We start from the raw sequence: 22,385 nt of genomic DNA on the forward strand, positions 1-22,385 counted from the left end.
TCATAATTTTTCAACAGCTTTTCCTCTTTTTACGTCTATATTCAAAACTAACGCTTGCTTCTGTTCTGCTCTGTGAGCCTCATTAATAATAGCAAATATTTACTATCTGTCAGGTCTGAGCCAATTGATGGGGTTTAGCTTATTAATCTTTGTAGCAACCCTAAGCAGCAGCAGCAAGGGATAGATAACTCTTATCAGCTCCACTGCACAGATGAAGAAACTTCGGTGTAGAAAAGTATGTTAAGAAGTGATTCTCTTCTTAGAGAAGAAAAAAAAAGAAGTGATTCTCAAGAGACAGAAGTTACAATAGTCCTTGATGATGAATACAGAAAGCACTAAACCTAACTTTCCTCTTATTTTTTTCTTTTTTCATTATAGTATTTGTTTTAATATAGTAGTGACTTAATTACTATAACTCAGATGATTTTTAGGCATATAACCTTGATCACATCATCTCAAAATTCAACAAAATTAACTACATTTTCAATTCAATTTTTTGTAAGTAGAATTGGTGTTTGATTAGTAGCTATTTTTAATCTAGAAGTCCCATTTATGTCACTTTATAAAACAGTACCAGTGGAATAATTAATCTGTGAAATAATTTATTCTTCTCTGATTCCACATATATCTCATCTAGCTGTCCTTCCTCCCACCTTTCTTGTTGTTGTTGTTAAGATGTGGTTAGAATGTTTAGCACTAAGCTCTTCTTATGGCATTTTTCATCTTTACATCCCTCAGCATATAGATTAAGAGATTGAACATAGGAGCAATAATGATGTAGAGAGAGAAGAATACTAAATGAAACATGATATGCTGGACTGAATTGTGGAATATGAAGAAAATGTAAATGTAATTGCTACATCAAAGAGATTATGATTCCCATTTTCACTGCAACATTATTCACAATAACCACAACACTGAAACTGCCTAAGTGCCCTCTGTCAGAAGAATGGATAAAGAAAATGTGATACATGAATATATGTGTATATGCATATACAAAAGAAACAATTCTTGCCATTTTAATAACGCAGATGGAACTTGAGAGCATTATGATAAATGAAGTAAGACAGACAAAGAAAGACAAATACCATATAGTTGTACTTATATGTGAAATCTTAAAAAAAGAAAAAGCAAACAAACCTGAATTCATAGATTCATAGAATAGATTGCTGGTTGCCAGAGGTGGGTGGAAGGGGCAGGACAAAATGGGTAAAGAGAGTCAAAAGGGCCAAAGTTGCAGTTATCAAATTTATTTATAAAATAGATAAATCCTTCCTGGATATGTGGATAAACATAATTTTTATGCACTAAAAATTAGTTATGTAGCTATATGTCAATATGTTTCCATTTGAAAAATGCTGTCAACCTATTACTCCTGACAGCTGCTACAAGAAGTACTAAGTAATTTCTGTGAAATATTTTGGTAAAGTCTCAAGTCTCATTTAGTGGAATTTGTGTTTAGATTTGTATCAGAAAATGTTTTTAGTGCTAGGTCAATACTGTTTGAAATAAGAATTCTGATCACTAATAATGCTCTATAAATAGAAATTCATATTATTAAGGGAATATGGTAATGAAAACAAAGAATTACTTTTTAAAGATGCTAACAAAGGTCCATCTAATCAAAGCTATGGTTTTTCCAGTAGTCATGTATGGATGTAACAGTTGGACCATAAAGAAAGTTGAGCACTGAAGAATTGGTGCTTTTGAATTGTGATGTTAAAGACTCTTGAGAGTCCCTTGAACTGCAAGGAGATCCAACCAGTCCATCCTAAAGGAGATCAGTCTTGAATATTCATTGGAAGGACTGGTGCTGAAGCTGAAACTCCAATACTTTGGCCACCCAATGCAAAGAACTGACTCATTAGAAAAGACCTTGATGCTGGGAAAGATTGAGGGCAGGAGGAGAAGGGAACAACAGAGGATGAGATAGTTGAATGGCATCACCGACTCAATGAACATGAGTTTGAGTAAACTCTGGGAGTTGGTGATGGACAGGGAGGCCTGGTATGCTGGGCTTTTTGTCCTTGGGGTCACAGAGAGTCTGACATGACTGAGGGTCTGAACTGAACTGAACTGAGAGTCCTTTGAAATGAATTTATTAATTAACTCAACTTCTATTTCACTTTTAGTGACAGTTTTGTTTGGTTCTGTTCATCTAAGTAAACATCATAGAACATAACTAAAATTAAATGTGATGATTTAAAAAAGAATAACAACACAGTTTCCCTAGTGGTACAGTGGATAGGAATCTGCCTGCCAAGGCAGGGTACCTGGGTTCAATCCTTGGTCTAGGAAGATTTCACACGCCGCAGAGCAACCACAGTCCCTGTTCGGTGAGTACCGAGCCCACAAGCTCCAGAGCCAGGGCTGTGCAGCCAGAGAAGCGACCACAGTCAGAAGCCTGAACCCTGAGCAAAGAGCGGCTGCTCTCACCGCAACTGGAGAAAGCCAGGGTGCAGCTGGAAGGCCCAGGGCGGCAAAGTATATAAAACACTGAAAATTTAAACATACAGTAATAACAACAACAACACTTTCCTTAACATTCTTGGTTTTGAGATTGCTTATTTTTCTCTAGTCGTTGCTGGCCACACTGCCACTTTTTCAGGATTCTTTGTTCTCTGACCAGTGATTGAACCCAGGGACCCAACAGTGAAAATGCTGAGTATTAACCACTGGACTGCCAGTTTTGCCGGCGTTTAATCTCTAAGTCATGTTGGACTCTGTAACCCCATGGACTGTAGCCCGCGAGGCTCCTCTGTCCATGAAATTTCCTAGGTAGGATTACTGGAGTGGGTTGCCATTTCCTTCTCTAGGGATTCTTCCCAACCAACCCAGAGACTGAATCTGTGTCTCCTGCTTTGGAAGGTGGATTCTCTACCAGTGATCCACCAGGGAATTCCCAAATCTGGAGACAGGTCTGTTAAGATCTTCTATTTCTTCTTGGTTCAGTTTTGGAAAGTCATAGTTTTCTAAGAATTTGTCCATTTCTTCCAAGTTGTCCATTTTATTGGCATAGAGCTGTTGGTAGTAGTCTCTTATGATCCTTTGTATTTCAGAGTTGTCTGTTTTGATCTCTCCATTTTCATTTCTAATTTTGTTGATTTCATTCTTCTCCCTTTGGTTCTTGATGAGTCTGGCTAACAGTCAATTTTATTTACCTTTTCAAAAAACCAACTTTTAGCTTTGTTGATTTTTGCTGTGGTCTCTTTTGTTTCTTTAGCATTTATTTCTGCCCTAATTTTTAAGATTTCTTTCCTTCTACTAACCTTGGGGTTCTTCATTTCTTCCTTCTCTAGTTGCTTTAGGTGTAGTGTTAGGTTATTTATTTGACTTTTTTCTTGTTTCTTGAGGTAGGCCTGTAATGCTATAAACCTTCCCCTTCGCACTGATTTTACAGTGTCCCGTAGGTTTTGGGTTGTTGTGTTTTCATTTTCATTCGTTTCTATGCATATTTTGATTTATTTTTTGATTTCTTCTATGATTTGTTGGTTATTCAGAAGCGTGTTATTTAGCCTCTATATGTTGGAGTTTTTAATAGTTGGGTTTTTTTTTTTTTTTTTTTCCTGTAACTGAGATCTAATCTTACAGCATCGTGGTCAGAAAAGATGGCTGGAATGATTTCAAATTTTTTTTGAATTTGATAATTTGATTCTTTATTAGAAATTCTTTGGATGGTAAGTTGTGCAGTTCCTCTCTGCTCTAAAAACAATACTTAATTTTACCTTTGTTATCATTTTTTCCATCCTTTATAACTCCTTGAGGGCTTCCCAGGTGCTGCCAGTGGTAAACAACCCACTTGCCAGTGCAGGAGGTGTAAGAGACACAGGTGATCCCTGAGTTGGTAAGTCCCCTGGGGGACGGCATGGAAACACATTCCACTATTCTTGCCTGGAGATTCCCATGGGCAGAGGAGCCTGGTGGGCTACAGTCTATAGGGTCGCAAAGAGACAGACAAAACTGAAGCAAGTTAGCACGTGCATGCATACTTCCTTATATGGCATCTTTAGAATGATTGTGACTCTTGCAATTTTTAGTTTTTATACAAATTTAAAGGTTACTTTCATTTACAAAGTCATGGGTATATTCTCTGTGTTTTACAATACATTCTTTAACCTATCTTGCATCCAATAGTTTATACATCCCATTCCCCCACCCCAATGTTGCCATCCCCCACAATGGTAACTATTAGTTTTTTCTCTATATCTGTGACTCTACTTCCTTTATGCTATATTCACTAATTTGTCATAGCTTTTAGGTTTCACATTTAGGAGATATCATACAGTATTTATCTTTTTCTGTCTGATTTATTTCACTTAGCATAACGCTCTCCAATCCTTCCATGTTCCTAGGTGGTAATATATATCATTATTTTTTTGACTGAGTAGTATTCCTCTGTGTGTGTGTGTGTGTACCTATATATGTGTGTTTGTGTGTGCGCACCAAGTCTTCTTTATTAATTCATCTGGTAATGGACACTTAGGTTACTTCCTTGGCAATTATAATAATGCAACTATTGAACATTGCTATTGCTGTTCAGTTGCTAAGTCATGTCCAACTATTTGCAACCGTGTGAAATTCAGCACGCCAGGCTTTCCTGTCCTTCACTGTCTCCCAGAGTTTGCTCAAATTCATGTCCACTGAGTCAGTGATGCCATCCAACCACCTTATCCTCTATCAACCACTTCTACTCCTGCCTTTAATCTTTCCCGGTATTAGGGTCTTTTCCAATGAGTTGGCTCTTCAAATCATGTAGTCAAAGTATCAGTGCTTCAGCATCAGTCCTTCCAATGAATATTCAGGGTTGATTTCATTTATAATTGACTGGTTTGATCTCCTTGCTGTGCAAGGGACTCAATGAAGTGAACATATTTTTTTTTTTTTTCAATTAGTATGTGTGATTTCTTAATCATATTTCAATTAGCATGCATTATTTTATTTTATGGATTCCCAAATCACTGCAGATTGTGATTGCAGCCATGAAATTAAAAGACCCTTATTCCTTGGAAGGAAAGTTATGACCAACATAGATAGCATATTAAAAGCAGAGATATTACTTTGCCAACAAAGGTCCATCTAGTCAAGGCTATGGTTTTTCCAGTGGTCTTGTATGGATGTGAGAGTTGGACTGTGGAGAAAGTTGAGCACCAAAAAATTGATGCTTTTGAACTGTGATGTTGGAGAAGACTCTTGAGAGTCCTTTGGACTACAAGGAGATCCGACCAGTCCATCCTAAAGGAGATCAGTCCTGGTGTTCATTGGAAGGACTGATGCTGAAGCTGAAACTCCAATCCTTTGGCCACCTCATGGGAATAGTTGACTAATTGGAAAAGACCCTGATGCTGGGAGGGATTGGGAGCTGGAGGGGAAGGGGATGACAGAGAATGAGATGGTTGGATGGCATCTCCAGCTCGATGGACATGAGTTTGGGTGAACTCTGGGAGTTGGTGATGGACAGGGAGGCCTGGCGTGCTGCAGTTCATGGGGTTGCAAAGAGTCAGACACGACTGAGCGGCTGAACTGAACTGAACTGAAGCATGCTGAAAGGACTTTCATAAAATTCTCTTCTAGTTTCTCTATAAAATCTTTCTCAGAATTCTTTCTACATTCTGGTTTCAAGATAAGTTGATGTATCTATTTTGACAAAATGTATATTTTTAACTAATGAATTTTACTTTGTAAAGCAGTTTTAGTTTCATGGCAAAACCATATACCCTTATCCTCACACAAGAACAGCCTCTCCCACAAGAGAGGTGTATTTTTTACATTCAAAGGAATCCACATTGACACAACTTCATCACACAAAATTCATAGTTTACATTAGGATTCACTTTATGTTTTATACAGTTTATGGGTTTTGACATACATCATGACATTAGCTTAGACACAAAGTATATCATGGAAAATGCTGGCCTGGATGAAGCACAAGCTGGAATCAAGATTGCTGGGAGAAATATCAGTAACCTCAGATATGCAGATGACACCACCCTTATGGCAGAAAGCAAAGAGGAACTAAAGAATCTCTTGATGAAGGTGAAAGAGGAGAGTGAAAAAGTTGGCACAAAATAAAGATCATGGCATCTGGTCCCATTACTTCATGGGAAATAGATTGGGAAACAATGGAAACAGTGACAGACTTTATTTTCTTGGGCTCCAATATCAATGCAGATGGTGGCTGCAGCCATGAAATTAAAAGATGCTTACTCCTTGGAGGGAAAGTTATGACCAACCTAGACAGCATATTAAAAAGCAGAGACATTATTTTGCCGACAAAGGTCCATCTAGTCAAGGTTATGGTTTTTCCAGTGGTCATGTATGGGTGTGAGAGTTGGACTATAAAGAAAGCTGAGCACTGAAGAATTGATGCTTTTGAACTGTGGTGTTGGAGAAGATTCTTGAGAGTCCCTTGGACTGCAAGGAGATCCAACCAGTCCATCCTGAAGATCAGTCCTGGGTGTTCATTGGAAAGACTGATGTTGAAGCTGAAACTCCAATACTTTGGCCACCTGATATGAAGAGCTGACTCATTTGAAAAGACCCTGATACTGGGAAATATTGAGGGCAGGAGAAGGGGGTGACAGAGGATGAGATGGTTAGATGACATCACTGACTCAATGGACATGAGTTTGGGTAAACCCTGGGAGTTGGTGATGGACAGGAAGGCCTGGTGTGCTGCGGTTCATGGGATCACAAAGAGTCAGACACACCTGAGCAACTGAACTGAATGAATTTAAGTTTCTTGTAGTATTGAATAGTATTCCATTGTCTGGAAGTACCACATTTTATCTATTCACCTACAGAAGAACATCCTAGTTATCTACAAGATTTGACAATTAACAATAAATTTGCTATTAATACCCATGTGCTACAAAAATGCACTCACTTGTTTCTTTCTTTGACTTTAATCGCATATTATTTGTCTTTTGCTAGCTTTTTTCCCTCTCATTGTTGCATGACAGATCTTTGAGTACCAACCCAATCACGAGCCAATTATCATTTTAGGCAATTAAGGGTTTGTTAACACCTACATTTTATTATTAATCACTTCTGTAAGTTTTATGGGAAATGCTTTATATTCTGATCTATAGGTGGAAAACATTGATTGTGGTTTTAATCTTCCTGAATTATTGATTCTTAATTTGTCTTTACTAGTTTTTACTATTTTTTAATGTGAAGTCAGGTGACCATCTGGAAGTGAGTTAAAAGAGTCTGCTATACTGATCTTTTGTTAATCACTGATTTCTGAATGCTACTAAAATATGCAGGTGAATATTCTTTCACAAATCTAAGGATATTATTTGATCTCATATTTCAGCTTTTCTACTGCCATATAACATGAGCCACCGTATGGTCTGGCCCATAAGCCCAGAGTTTTTAAAATAATTATAATTTGAAATATTTTTATCTTAATATTCAAAGGTCAATATAGAATTGTCTTTTTTGTTTTGAACCAGTTTTTTTGTTTTTATTTCCTTGCAGGTAACCATGTCTACCCCACCATAATACTCCAAAAAATTGATCAACCTTCCAGGTATTTTGGTATGCACAAATTAGTAATGGTTTTGATTTTAAGTTTCTAAATTTCTGTTCTCAATAATTCCATTCAAATGATGCTAGAATATAAAATCTATGAGATAGTCTTTTTTTTTTTTTTTAATTTACATCAGTCTCTTTTCTTTTATAAAATTGCTTACATACAAGCTTCTTCACACTAATCGTATGCTTTCTTTGAAAGTAACCTTTGACACCAAACTTTTCTCATGGCGTTTTTCATCTCAGTATTTCTCAGTGTATAGATTAAAGGATTGAACACGGGGGCGATGACAGTGTAAAATAGTGCAAGTACCTTGTCCTCAGGGTAAGTAGTAGGAGGTCTAAGGTAACCAAAGATCGAAGGTCCAAAAAATAAGAGGACTACTGTGATATGAGACCCACAGGTGGAGAGGGCTTTGCGTCTTCCCTCAGCTGAGTGATTTCTTAAAGTGAATAGTATGATGACATAAGAAACAAATAGGACAACAAAAGTAACTAAGGAAACCATTCCTGAATTGGCAACCAGAAGGACACCAGTGATGTAGGTGTCAGCACAAGCAAGTTTAAGCATAGGGAAGATATCACAAAAATAGTGACCAATTTCACTAGAACCACAAAAAGGCAACTGGATTATCATAGATAATTGAGGAAAAGAATGGACAGCCCCACCAGCCCAAGTAGCCAAGACTAGAAGATTGCATTTTGTCCTGTTCATGATAATCATATAGTGGAGAGGTTTACAAATGGCAATGTAGCGATCAAAAGCCATGGCAGTAAGAATGAAGACCTCGATACTGCCAAAAAAATGCATTGCAAAAATCTGGAACATGCAATTATCGTAAGAAATGGTTTTTTTTCCCCCTAGCAGATCACCAATTAGTTTGGGTGTAACACTAGAGGTATAGCAAATGTCTATGAATGATAAGTGACTGAGGAAATAGTACATTGGTTGGTTAAAAAGAGGACTGCCTGGAATGGACACAAGGATCAGAAGATTCCCTACCAACAGGATCACATAGCAGAATAAAAAGAGCACAGAGCAAAATGTTTGTATGTTCTGGTCATGAGAAAGCCCCAAAAGGATGAATTCTGAGATGTTTCTCTGGTGTTCCATATATCTGAGTTTGGTATATATTATATACAAATGAATTAGGTATCTGAAAAAAACAAACACACATAAATTTGGTGAAAATTAACAATATGAACACAAAATTATAGGCTTTACTAAAAACTAGTTTGATATGAATATAATATTCTCAACTTATTGAATTAAGCTGCTTTATTTTTTAATTGCTTTTTATTTTATAAATCTACTGTGGTACACTTTTGTAATAATTATTTTACTGAATTTTATTTTTCAGCATTGATTTTAAACATTTAAATAATATTTTGAAAATCAAAACATATTTGACTGTCAATTATATTATCTAGCTAACAAAGATTTTTAATTGACCAAAGTAAAAACATGCTTTTCCACATATTTTGAATATATATCAAAGACATAAAATTGACCTTCCTTTTTCTAATATATTTGTCCAAATTCTCTGAATTATCTGGGAGTGAATCACCAGGAAATGCAAATGTATTTAAGCATCCCAACCTAAACTGGAAAATTCTTACAGAGTGTGCTCTTTATGGCTTATATGTGAAAATATTGCCAATGAATCATGCTAAACCAGAGTGATTGCTATAATATTAGAAAGTAAAGAATGTTTGAGAGCTACTCAGCAAAAGAGAGAATGCATTTAATGATAGAAATTGTGAAAAAATAGGAAATACATTTATCCTATTTATAATTCAAGTGAAAGGCAATTAAAAAATAATTACAGTCATTGAAGTTAGTGATGGCAATCATTAAACCATAGATAAAATAAAATGCCTACATATTTTTTTAATTTAGCATATGCCATGACTTTTGCTAGAAATTGCATATGTTTTATTTACAATCTAAAGAACTGGTGTAAATCAAGAGAGATAATACAGAAGACAACTTTAAACAAACTTTGTGGTCAGATACACGTGGTGGTATTGGAGGCAATGATATTAATAAATTAATTAATCAATAGTTATACATGTTATGTAACTAACACGCAATGTTAAAGATATTGAAGAAGAGATGAAGTCGCTCAGTCATGTCCGACTATTTGCAACCCCATGAACTGTAGCCTACCAGGCTGCTCCATCCATGGGATTTTCCAGGCAGGAGCACTGGAGTGGGTGAGCAAGTGAAGGCTAGAGACCATGCACCGTGAGTGTCTCGCTCATTGATGAGGAGTCAGCTGTCCTAAGGAGGTTTGCAAAAGCTAGCACACCTACCTTAGTCTGCATCTGATGCTATAAACAAATCTGTGCCCCAGGTGTCTATAAAGAATTCTTTCATAGCAAGGATATACTGAAGCCATCAATTCTAGTAACTGTCAAAATCAATACCTATGTGTTTATAGTCTTGGGAACTCTTATACATGCCATAGAACTAACATGTAGACTTTCAAAATATGATCTGTACTGTGGAACATCAACTCTATTTTAAACTATTCAAAAGTCTACCACTACAATATTGTAAAGTAATTAGCCTCCAATTAAAATAAATAAATTTTTATTTAAAAAAAGTCTAAATTTTCAAAGGAGACATTTTCAGTTTGTACTTACTTTAAGGATAATTATCAACCACAGAATGTTTTCCAGTTAAGCTTAACTAATGAAAATTGAAAAATTTTATGTGAGATAGGATTCTACCTATCTTCAACTTATTGTTACTTAACTGATGAGCTGACATAATTTTGATTTCCAGATACATTTATTTAGCTAAAACTATTTACTTAAAAATAAGTAATATATAAGTAGACTTTGAACAGTTTTAAAGATAGAATTCATTTAACTAATCTCTGATTTTAAATAGAAGAGACTCAGGTCAAGAGAATTTGGGGACTTCCCTGGTGGTCCAGTGGTTTAGCATCTGTCTCCCAATGCAGGGGACATGGGTTCAATCTTTGGTCAGAGAACTAAGATACCTAATGCTGCATAGCAACTAAGGCTTCCCACAGCTGCTACTGAAACTGCACATCATAGTGAGAGATACTTGTGTGCCTCAATGAAAAGGTCCTGCATGCTGCAGCAAAGTTAACACTAACACAAATAAGACCTGATGTGGCCAAATAAAAAAAAACATAAATAAAAAATCAACTCTCATACTTAAAACAAAATAACAGACTTTAACGAACTTCTCAGTGTTGGAAAATAATATAATTATATAAGGAATAAAAAAGAGAACAAAGGTAGCTAAGGGGCAGCCATCCCTCAGTGAACAACCACTGTGAATGTTCAAAGACAAAGGTCCTGATTCTCCCTCATCTGGGTCTTCACATCATGCTTGAGAGCTGAGAGAAATGCAGGAAAATAGTGAAAGCACTCTTTTGAATTCTCATCTGAGTAGAAGAAAACATGCATGATGATGAGTTATTAGACTACTGGAAATTGTTCCAGTAGTCATATATGGGTGTGAGAGTTGACCCATAAAGAAGGCTGAGCACCTAAGAATTGATGCTTCTGAACTGTGGTGTTGGAGAAGACTCTTGAGAGTCCCTTGGACTGCAAGGAGATCCAACCAGTCCATCCTAAAGGAAATCAGTACTGAATATTCATTGGAAGGACTGATATTGAAACTGAGATTCCAGTACTTTGGCCATCTGATGTGAAAAACTGACTCCTTGGAAAAAAAACCCTGATGCAGGGAAAGATTGAAGGCAGGAGAAGAAGAGGACAACAGAGGATGAGATGGCTGCATGGCATCACTGACTCGATGGACATCAGTTTGAGTAAGCTCCAGGAGTTGGTGATGGACAGGGATGCCTGGTGTACTGTGGTTCTTAGACACAACTGAGTGATTGGATTAACTAACTAACTGATCTGATCTAACAATTAATGGAGGGGAAAAGGGAAAGGGAAAGCTCAGAAGAGGAGAATTATTGTCATATAAACTGTTCTGATCACAGAGATATTAAGGAAAACCCCCCTAAGTAGAAATTAGTCAAAATGGATGAAATAAAGAGTATTCGGCAATCTCTGAATACACAAAACAGCATTGACACAGAAAGAGGTAGTGATGCTAAGGAGTGGCAATAAACAGGCAAACACAAAAACTGACCAGTGTCACCCTTGAGCTAACTGCTTACTCTTTCTAAGCCTCACCTTATTCCTCTTATATCTATGACATCATGCCAGAATTCAGATTTCTAATGAGGAGTGCACGAGGTGATTTAAAATTAACCAGTGACAGTGTGATATTTAAAACATACTTTTCTTTTACAGTCTTTCCTCTTTGAGTGATTGGTTTCAAAACACAGAATTGTCGTGTACATTTACACAAAGTCGAATGGAAAAATAAAGACAAAAATGAAGAAATTCACAACGTGCACGTGATAACTATGATCAGGTAAACTTTAATTTTAACTCTATGATAGTGAAAACATTTAAGCTAGCTTAATAAGATTGTTTCTCGTATGGAATATTTAATCCTACTCACTAACTTGATATCTTGTGCTATAAAAATATTGTCATAAATTTACTTTACTCTTAGGTAGTACTGAATAAAAATTCTGACTGCCATTTCTGTTAAGTTATTAGCATAAGGGTAAGAAGTTCTTATACTTAAAACTTCCACTGCATACTCAAATTTTTCTTTAATGTATCAGAATGTAGCATGGTATAAACTTACCTTAGTTGATTCAGATCAGATTAGTCTACTGTGAGATGCCAGATTTTGAAATATAAGAAATTCTTCATGACTGTAGATATTGAAGCATAATCTACTATATGTCTTAATGGTAATATGAAGGAATGCATATAAACATAAAAATAGGGCACAATGAAATTCACTGCCAATTATTAGAAAATGTTTTAACTTTGTATTATTTTAGTAAGAACTTTGTTTACATGTAATGCACCATTAAAACTAAGGCATGATAAATCATTTTATAGTAAACAAATTATCATATACTGCAAAAGAAGTTATAGGCTTTAGAATAAAATTATATAGAATAAATAAAAAGAAGATATAATTAGCCTAGCATATGTTTGATGGGGCTCAGGCAGTAAAGAATCCACTTGCAATGTGGGATACCCGGGTTTGATCCCTAGGTCAGAAAGATACCCTGGAGAAGGGATTGACAACTCACTTCAGTATTCTTGCCTGGAGAACTCAATGGACAGAGGAGTCTGGCAGGCTATAGTCCTTGAGTTCGCAAAGAGTTAGGCAAGACTGAATGACTAACACTTTGACAATTTCCAAAATCCAGGTGCTATGAGTAATACACTGCCAGATCTGAGTGGTTATCAGGTTGGTTTTAGTTTGATCAAGAATTTTACCCTAGATGCCTACTTTGCCATTTCATCCCTAGGATCAAAATCTGAAATAAAATGTGATAAATTACACTTCATAAACAAATTATAAACTAATAATTCAGATACATCCAGACTAATTTTCTGCAAATATTTTGGAAATTTCGATACATCTCAAAAACTCTACAGGCTTGTAAGGGAAGTAGACGGTTAGAACTACTGTGTACAGCTTTATGCCCCCAGGAAAGCAAGCTAGGAAGTTCAAATACCAACTGAACATCTCAGTACTAATTCACTAAAATTAAATAAAAGCTATGCTTAAATCCCTTCAAAAGCTAACACAGGTATTCAGGCCCTATTCATTGCATGCTTATGCCTGAAGAAAATTTGATTCAAAAGAACAGAATATAAATGAAACTACCAACCATGAATTAACAGGTCCTTGAGAACTCTAAGTGATTGTATCCCCAAAGGCATCTTCTAAACAGATCCAAGTCAAATGTTGCTGAGTCACTGTCCTTGGCAATGTCCTTGCTTCCGCTGGGAGGAGGAGTTTCCATACTTTATCTTGATTCGGGCATATTTTCCCAGGGGTCCTAAAAAGGCTATCGGCAAAGTAGTTCAGGGAAATCTGACTGCGCTGCTCCTCCAGCTTTCTGAGGATTAGGAAGAAAGCTGATATAGCATGCAATAGTACTAGGCTGGCTTTCAGGAAAATCTGAGCTGAGGTAGGGCAGAGAACCAATCACAGGCATTTTACACTCTGAGTGTGGACCATTATCAAGATCCTAGCTGTGCAGAGTAGATAAATCAATACAATTGATGACCTTCAATATCATAACTGGTACAAAATTACTTGTTTCAAGGTGAAGGAGTCTTTGGGGCCTAGAAAAGAAAACAACAGTCTCAAAGGCCCCTTGCTGAAGCCTCTAACTTCGGAGAAAACAAAACAGAACTTTAGTTCCACCCTGATGCTCCAGGCCGGTTGCATCTATCTGGAACTTGTTACCCCCTGTCCAGAAACCTTCCACCCCCTACACCTGCCCAGAAGATTTATCGCCCCCTGCCCAAATACAAATGTCATCTCAACAAAAGAATACTCAAAATATCCCAGGTGATTAACGCTTCCCTTATCGCTTCCACAAACCTCCCTATAAATAGGAAGCCTCCCTGATCCCTCTCGGCGCTCAGCCTGGTCGTTAAGCCACCTGTCGCCCCTCCTTGTCTAAATACAGGTAACCTACTTCTGTTGAGGTCGTCTTTCCTTTTCTGCCTCACCCAAACTATACCTTACACAAGGGACAAACTTGCCAGAGTAGATGGTTTGGGAATGGAAGATGAGAAAAGAAAAGAGAAAAGAATAAACAGTCTTTTTCTCCAAAAGAAAAAGGAAAAATCAGAGGAAGGAAACACTCAAAATATAGCAAAACTTGTATCCTGTTTCCTCTCCAGTTTTTTTTTTTTTTCCCCTTGAAACTGAATATTTACAGGTTGTTTACTCAGCCTCATCAACACACACTGACGTTTGATCAGTCTCCCTCTGAAACAGATGCATAAGTATATACTTTTTCAGGAATTTAAAACTTAAGAAAATTGCAATTTATTGTATCAGATTTGATTCAATACTGCTAAGATCAAACTACTTAGCAAATTAATAATAATAGAATAATTTATTGAGAGATTATTGGGTAGTTCATGTTCACTATTTTATTTAATATGAATGAGTGAGTAAAAGTCACTCAGCTGTGTCTGACTCTTCACAACCCCATGGATTATACAGTCCATAATTCTCCAGGCCAGAATACTGGAGTGGATGCCTTTCCCTTCTCCTGGGGATCTTCCTGACCCAGGGGTCGAACCTAGGTCTCACGCATTGCAGGAGGATTCTTTATCAACTGAGCCAGCAGCAAAGCCCCTAATATGAATAAGAATGCATATTTTGACCTAAGTACTATTACCTCTGCAATTCCCAAATGATGGCTCAGTGGCCATCTTTTATTTATTTTTTTTCACAATGCTAATTCCATTCTTTTATTCCCTCCTACCACAAACATTTAACTGCCCTTTTGAAACCTGAATTTACATAAGCAAATTGCAAAGGAAAAACAGGAGTTCTTTTATCCTCCAAAATGAGTGTATGAAATATAACACAAACCCTAGTGTTAATACAGAAACAGGCTTGACTGACGCTTCATGGAAATTTCTTAAAATTAACACGACAGTTTAAATATTTATGCCTCTAAAGGTTTGCACAGTCTACTATACATAGTTGTTTCAGACGCAGTTAAGACATTTAATTAATCACTGGATAAAAAAGCTTCAACAAAAAAGCTCTAACAATTGTGTGAAATTTAAGTTACTTATACTTAAACATTTAGGGTCCTGATTCACAAAACCTAGTGCATATCATGATTTATTTATGAGTTTTGCAGAGAAGGTAAGTAGTATAAAGAATATTTCCCAGGTAAAATCTAGAATGAATGGCTTTTAGAAGAATATCTGCAATATGCTTATTGGAAATTAGAGAAAAACTAACAAAACAAAAACTGTAGTGCAGGAGATGCAGGAGACAGGAGTTCGAACCCTGGGATGGGAAGATGCTCTGGAGGAGGAAAGGGAAATCCACTCCAGTATTCTTGCCTGGGAAAATCCCATGGACGGAATGAAGGAGGAAACAGAACAGGCTCCATCTTGAAAGTAGGACTTCATCTTGGGCCAGACTGTGAACTTTGAGCTGGATGCTCAGTATCTATAGAAAAGAGTTACCAACTGGAAAACCAGGCCCACCCTCCACACGATGGAAGAGCCCCAGGGCTTGCACCTAGACTCTCCATCGCTAAAAGAATACCCTAATTATCTGTGTAACCGAATAGAATCATGCATTCTGTTATGTTTATTGGGGTATGACCACAGGCCTATTGATAATTGTCCACTGTTAACTACCTAGGCTTAAGGCATACGAATCATGGGTTTAAGGCTTAGGAATCACAGGTTAACTTTGATTGCATCTTTCTTTTCATTTGTTCAGACTAGTTTCAGAGAATTGGGGGAGGTGGGTTTGAGTACCACACTTAGGGTATATAAGGTTTTTCACAAACACTGGTCGGGATTCTTGGCTAAGAGAAGACTCTGCCCTGGACCCGCTAGTGTAATAAACTGCACTCCACTATCTGCATTGTCCTTCTGAGTGAGTTTGCTTCCTGGAACGCGTGGCTAGAACAGGAGGAGCCTAGAAGGCTGCAGTCCATGGGGTCACAGAGCCATACACGACTCAGCACTCACACAGCACACACTATTACCTCAATTGTACACATGAGACACCACAGCTTTTAGAGGTTAAATAACAAACAACAACCAGTAAGCAACAGAAACAAGACCATGGGTTTTTGTAAGGTTAATGCTTGCTTCTAGATTTTAAAAATCTAGTAACCCTGAGTAAATAAAATATCCTATCATTAAAAAGAAGTACGTTTTATAATCAAAAATCTGTAAGTACTAGGAATTGAGTTTCAGGAAGAGAAAAGTCAATTAAATCAAAACTATATGGAAATGAGGATATATTAAGTTACAAAATTAATGATATAATTGACAATTCTAAGTTGAGAATACAAATCACAAAGGTTGATTCTTGATAGAATTAATCAAACAGAAAATTTTATTAAGATAAATTAAGAGAAAATAGAGAAAAAGGAGAAAAACAAACACAAATTTTCAATGGAGAAATAGAGCTCATGTATTTTTGAAAGTAGTATAAAATTGTACAAAAGTGCTGAAACAATTTGGTAATGTATACACCAGCTCCATATGCTATGTTCCGACAATTCTGCTTCCAGATGTTTATGATACTATAGAGTTGAGTGACTGATTACCAGGCGTCGTCATTTAGATGCAGGTATATAATGTCACAAAATCACACCTGAGATCAGAGACACAGTATGTTGCATGAGCATCTGGCTCACACTTAGAGCATCGAGGCCTTGTTGTATGTTTCAAAGAGCAGATAAGCAAATAAACACAAAACAAGCTCAAAGAAAATTTAAGTATCTTTGGACTTAAAATGAGATTTATAGCCATTTCAAGGTCAGGGCCCTCAGATTCTAGGGCTAGTATTCTTACAATATGTACCTGTGTGGATGAAGCACATGGGGTAAGAATCCCAGCAAACTGGACAGATCAGTGTTTAGGAAAGTCAGTGTGCCATAAAGCTCCTTTCAATGGGCTGAAAGACTCTCATATGAAACCTCTCAACCACACCTAGAATATTTATCACTTATCAATAATTAAACTAGGAACTTCTTATGGACTGTATGCAAAGTTATGTGGGTAAACTATTTAATATAACTTAAGAGTGATGTATTTTAAAATGTATGTATATGCGTGTATATATATATGGAAGTGACAGAAGATGAGATGGTTAGGTAGCATCACCCACACAATGGACATGATATTGAGCAAACTCCTGGAGATGGTGAAGGTCAGGGGCGCCAGGCGGGCTGTAGTGCACGGAGCTGTAAGTGCATGTACTGCATGGAGTTGCTAAGAGTTGGGCCTGACTTAGCAACTGAACAAAAGCAATTCGTTTATATGGATTTATATATACACACTGAAGTAGGAAATGGCAACCCACTCCAGTATTCTTGCCTGGAGAACCCCACAGCCAGAGGAGCCTGGAGGGCTACAGTCCATGGGATCACAAAGAGGGACATGACTGAGGTGACTTAGCATGCACGCATATGTATACAGATAGAGATAGAGATAAATATAGGTACAGCTACATAGATTGTTGTTCAGTCACTAAGTTGTGCCTGACTCTTTTTGACCTCATGGAGTGTAGTCCATCAGGCTCCTCTGTCCATGAAATTTCCCAAGCAATACTGGAGTGGGTTGCCATTTCATTTTTCAGGGGATCTTCTCGATACAGGGATCCAACCTGCGCCTGCTGCTTGGCAGACCAGTTCTTTAACACTGAGCCACATGGAAAGCCCCATGTAAATGGAGGGATTTTCTTAAATTACACATTGACAATAGTGAATATTTCTTAAATCTTCTGTTTTTCACTCACATGCTGAGCAAAGCATAAATAGCTAATCTTACTTTAATATATTTTGTATGTGCCCTTGTCCAATATCATCAGATTTTTTTGCCAATTCATGAACCTTGAGAAAAGGAAAAAAAAAAAAAAAAAAACACATGATAATAAAAGGTTATTTATTTATTTATTTGCATAGCATTTTTGTGATGGAATGAGAATTTCCCATCCAACTTCAATACCCTGAAAACCCCCACACCATATATACACATACATATATACACACACCATATATACACATACATATATGCACATGTATATATATATATATATATATATATACCATATATATACATATATTCACAATCATTACACACACACACAGACACACACAGCATGCATATACATTCTATATATCTATACTTTAAAGAAATTCAAATACTTTTGGAAAATACATTACATTAAACCAGATTGAATGGTACTCTGAATGATTTGACAAAGCTAATTTGCAATGGAATGGACAGAATATTTTCTCTTCACATTCCAATGTATGCAGGAGGAAAAAGAAAGTTATTATCTTCATATGAAATAAAGAGACTGTGAGATATTTATCGAGCAAAGATAAGTTTATTAACTATCAACAGAGAATCACAATGTGGGGTCTGAAACTCTGGCAAGCAAATTGCATGAGCCTGTGTAAGTCCCCGGAAAACGAATGTGAAGGAGAACTTATTTATACAGAGAAAAAGGAAGTTAGGCAGGTTATAGCAAACAACGAGTACATGACTTTTCATTGGCTGAGTCTCTGTCAGGAAAGGAAAGTCTCTTTTGCCTTTTGGACTGTGTTGTCACAAAGTGTGAAAGCTCCCTGCTACTGATCTACCAACACAATTTAATTGAGGTTTCCCTTTATTAATTTTTTTACAGTTCTAAGAGCTGAAACATTAAAAGAATGGATCCTGGTGTTAAGATAATATTTAACCATAGTCTCTATGTGTCTTTCCTGGGTATTGTCTTGGTTGAGGGGCAGGAGTAACTTGGTCAAGAAAATTGTGTGGAAGATACATCATCATTTGACTGAGAAAAGAAAAGTGCTTGGGCAGAGTTAAATGTCTAGTCAAGTAAGAACCAAACCTAGAAGCTGAGATTGTGTTATGTGATTCAGTGAATACAGGGTAAAGAACAGTTAAAGAGTTCTACCTACTCAATGCATTAAATAAATAAGTAAAAAGATATTATTGGGGGTTGAAAGTCTGCTGAATTTCAATCACTCCATGATTGAAACATGAGGATATATGTTAAAATTTTAGCCTTTCTGACATTATTAATGCATGATTGTTAATGACATAAATGCAAGTTCTAGATACGTAAGAACAAATGCATGAAGTTAAACAAAGAGAAAAGATAGAATTTTTGTATTTAATTTAGAAACTGTTTTGCTACATCTTAATTTGAGCTGGAAAAAAGAGAGATAAAAGATAATTAAGATATGGTGCACAATATTCTATTTAAGTCATATTAGAAAAACCCAGTTCATAAGAAGAAACATTAACATAAGATGTTAGGTTACTTGAAATAGAACCAGACATCCTGGAATACAAAGTCAAGTGGGCCTTGGGAAGCATCACTATGAACAAAGTTAGTGGAGGGGATGGAATTCCAGTTGAGCTATTTCAAATCCTAAAAGATGATGCTGTGAAAATGCTGCACTCAATATGTCAGCAAATTTGGTAAACTCAGTAATGGCCACAGTACTGGAAAAAGTCAGTTTTCATTCCAATCCCAAAGAAAGGCAATGCCAAAAAATGCTCAAACTACCACACAATTACTCTCATCTCACACGCTAGTAAAGTAATGCTCAAAATTCTCCAAGCCAGGCTTCAGCAATACGTGAACCATGAACTTCAAGATGTTCAAGTTAGTTTTAGAAAAGGCAGAGGAATCAGAGATCAAATTGTCAACATCCGCTGGATCATTGAAAAAGCAAGAGAGTTCCAGAAAAATATTTATTTCTGCTTTATTGACTATGCCAAAGCCTTTGACTGTGTGGATCACAATAAATTGTGGAAAATTCTGAAAAAGATGGGAATACCAGACCACCAGACCTACCTCTTGAGAAACCTGTATGCAGGTCAGGAAGCAAGAGTTAGAACTGGACATGGGAAAACAGACTGGGTCCAAATTGGAAAAGGAGTACGTCAAGGCTGTATATTGTCACCCTGCTTATTTAACTTCTATGCAGAGTACATCATGAGAAATGCTGGGCTGGAGGAAACACAAGCTGGAAACAAGATTGCCGGGAGAAATATCAATAACCTCAGATATGCAGATGACACCACCCTTATGGCAGAAGATGAAGAAGAACTAAAGAGTCTCTTGATGAAAGTGAAAGAGGAGAGTGAAAAAAGTTGGCTTAACGCTCAACATTCAGAAAACTAGGATCATGGCATCTAGTCCCATCATTTCATGGGAAATAGATGGGGCAACATTGGAAACCATGTCAGACTTTATTTTGGGGGGCTCCAAAATCACTGCAGATGTTGATTGCAGCCATGAAAATAAAAGACACTTACTCCTTGGAAGGAAAGTTATGACCAACCTAGACAGCATATTAAAACGCAGAGACATTACTTTGTCCACAAAGGTCCGTCTAGTCAAGGCTATGGTTTTTCTTGTAGTCATGTGTGGATGTGAGAGCTGGACTATAAAGAAAACTTAGCGCTGAAGAATTGATACTTTTGAACTGTGGTGTTGGAGAAGACTCTTGAGAGTCCCTTGGACTGCAAGGAGATCCAACCAGTCCATCCTAAAGGAGATCAGTCCTAGGTGTTCATTGGAAGAACTATGTTGAAGCTGAAACTCCAATACTTTGGCCACCTGATGCAGAGAGCTGACTCATTTGAAAAGACCCTCATACTGGGAACGATTGAGGGTGGAGGGAGAAGGGGACGACAGAGGATGAGATGGTTGGATGGCATCACCGACTCAATGGACATGGATTTGGGTAAACTCCGCGAGTTGGGGATGGACAGGGAGACCTGACATGCTGCGGTTCATGGGGTCGCAGAAAGTTTGACAGGACTGAGCGACTGAACTGAACTGAACTGAAACACACAGCTAAATGGCAATAAAATAACACATGGAATCAAACGTATTTTCTACTTTGTTGACAGATGTACAAAATCTTCCTGTACAGGATCATCTCTGAAGTGTGAAATGTATTTAAGATGTGGCCCCTAAAACATGGGAGTAAGGAATCCTAAACAGAGAGGGAAGAAAAATCTAGTAAGGTGACAGATTTTAGAGTGCATTTAGAGAATGTTAGAGGGGTCCAGCTTGCCTGGAAGCAGCCTAGCAAATGGAAAAACGTAGAGAAAGAGAGAGGAAAAGTATCTAACATGAGTTTTTGGTAGCTTTATTCCACATTAAAAATCTACATGTGTCATTATAGGTAGTATTGTGTCTTTGGAAATATGATATTACACTATTTCATAGACATTTTTGAAGTGGAGATATATATAAATAATTAAAGCAAATTTTCAAGACCTGGAGGGTTAGTAGTCACCCAGGTCTAACTCCAAAGCCTATCCTTGTAACACTGCAGTTTTTCCAACATAGTGACTTCTGGCATTACTAAGTTAGACTTGGATCAGAGTTGGGTAGGTAAAATATAAATATCGTTGTTGTTGTTCAGTTTTTAAGTCATTTCTGAATTTTTTGGCAACCCCTTGGACTATAGTCCACCAGGTTCCTCTGTTCATGGGATTTCCCAGGCATGAGCACTGGAGTGTGTTCCCATCATCTTTTCCAGGGTATCTTCCTGACCCAGGGTTCAAGCCTGCATCTCCTGCCTAGTAGTCAGTTCGTTACTACTGAGCCACCTGGGAAGCCCAGAATATAGATATAGATAAATGCCAAAACAAAGAATACTACAACCATTATGGAGATCTACAGGTTGAGAAAAGTTTGTGTTCCCCTACAGAGGACTACTCTTGTGGCTCAGCTGGTAAAGAAGCCGCCTGCAATGTGGGAGACCCTGAGTTCAAGTCCTGGGTTGGGAAGGTTTCCTGGAGAAGGGAAAAGCTACCCACTCCAGTATTCTGGCCTGGAGAATCCCATGGACTGTATAGTCCATGGGGTCACAAATAGTCAGAGACAATTGACCAATTTTCACTTCACTTCACAGACAACTATACTCTAAGGCTGTATAAGAAATTTCTAGGACGAGAATCATGACAAGCTTCATTATCACTAGAACTAGTAATCACTAAGATATTACCAACATAAATAATTTTGCATATCAGTTCAAAAAGGCTTCATGTCACATATATAGTGAACTATCTGATCAGGAACACAGAATGTGAAAATGAGTACATTTGTTAAAAATAAAGCATTAGATGAAGATTAAAGCTGGAACTCCAAATTTTGTACTCTGAAACACATGGCTCTTTTAAAACATAGATCCCTTTTAACACCAATTGCCCCC

General features: G+C 37.1%; 1 protein-coding gene across 1 annotated transcript; it reads right to left on the minus strand.

The window, feature by feature from the left end:
* Positions 1-7,711: 7,711 nt before the first annotated feature.
* LOC136174437 (olfactory receptor 4P4-like) lies at positions 7,712-8,647 on the minus strand. The gene has a single exon (XM_065944632.1). It carries the CDS (start codon positions 8,645-8,647, stop codon positions 7,712-7,714), a length of 936 nt encoding a protein of 311 aa, XP_065800704.1.
* Between the last annotated feature and the right edge of the window lie 13,738 nt (positions 8,648-22,385).

The sequence above is a fragment of the Muntiacus reevesi genome, chromosome 9, assembly GCF_963930625.1.
Source record: "Muntiacus reevesi chromosome 9, mMunRee1.1, whole genome shotgun sequence".
Lineage (NCBI taxonomy): Eukaryota > Metazoa > Chordata > Mammalia > Artiodactyla > Cervidae > Muntiacus > Muntiacus reevesi.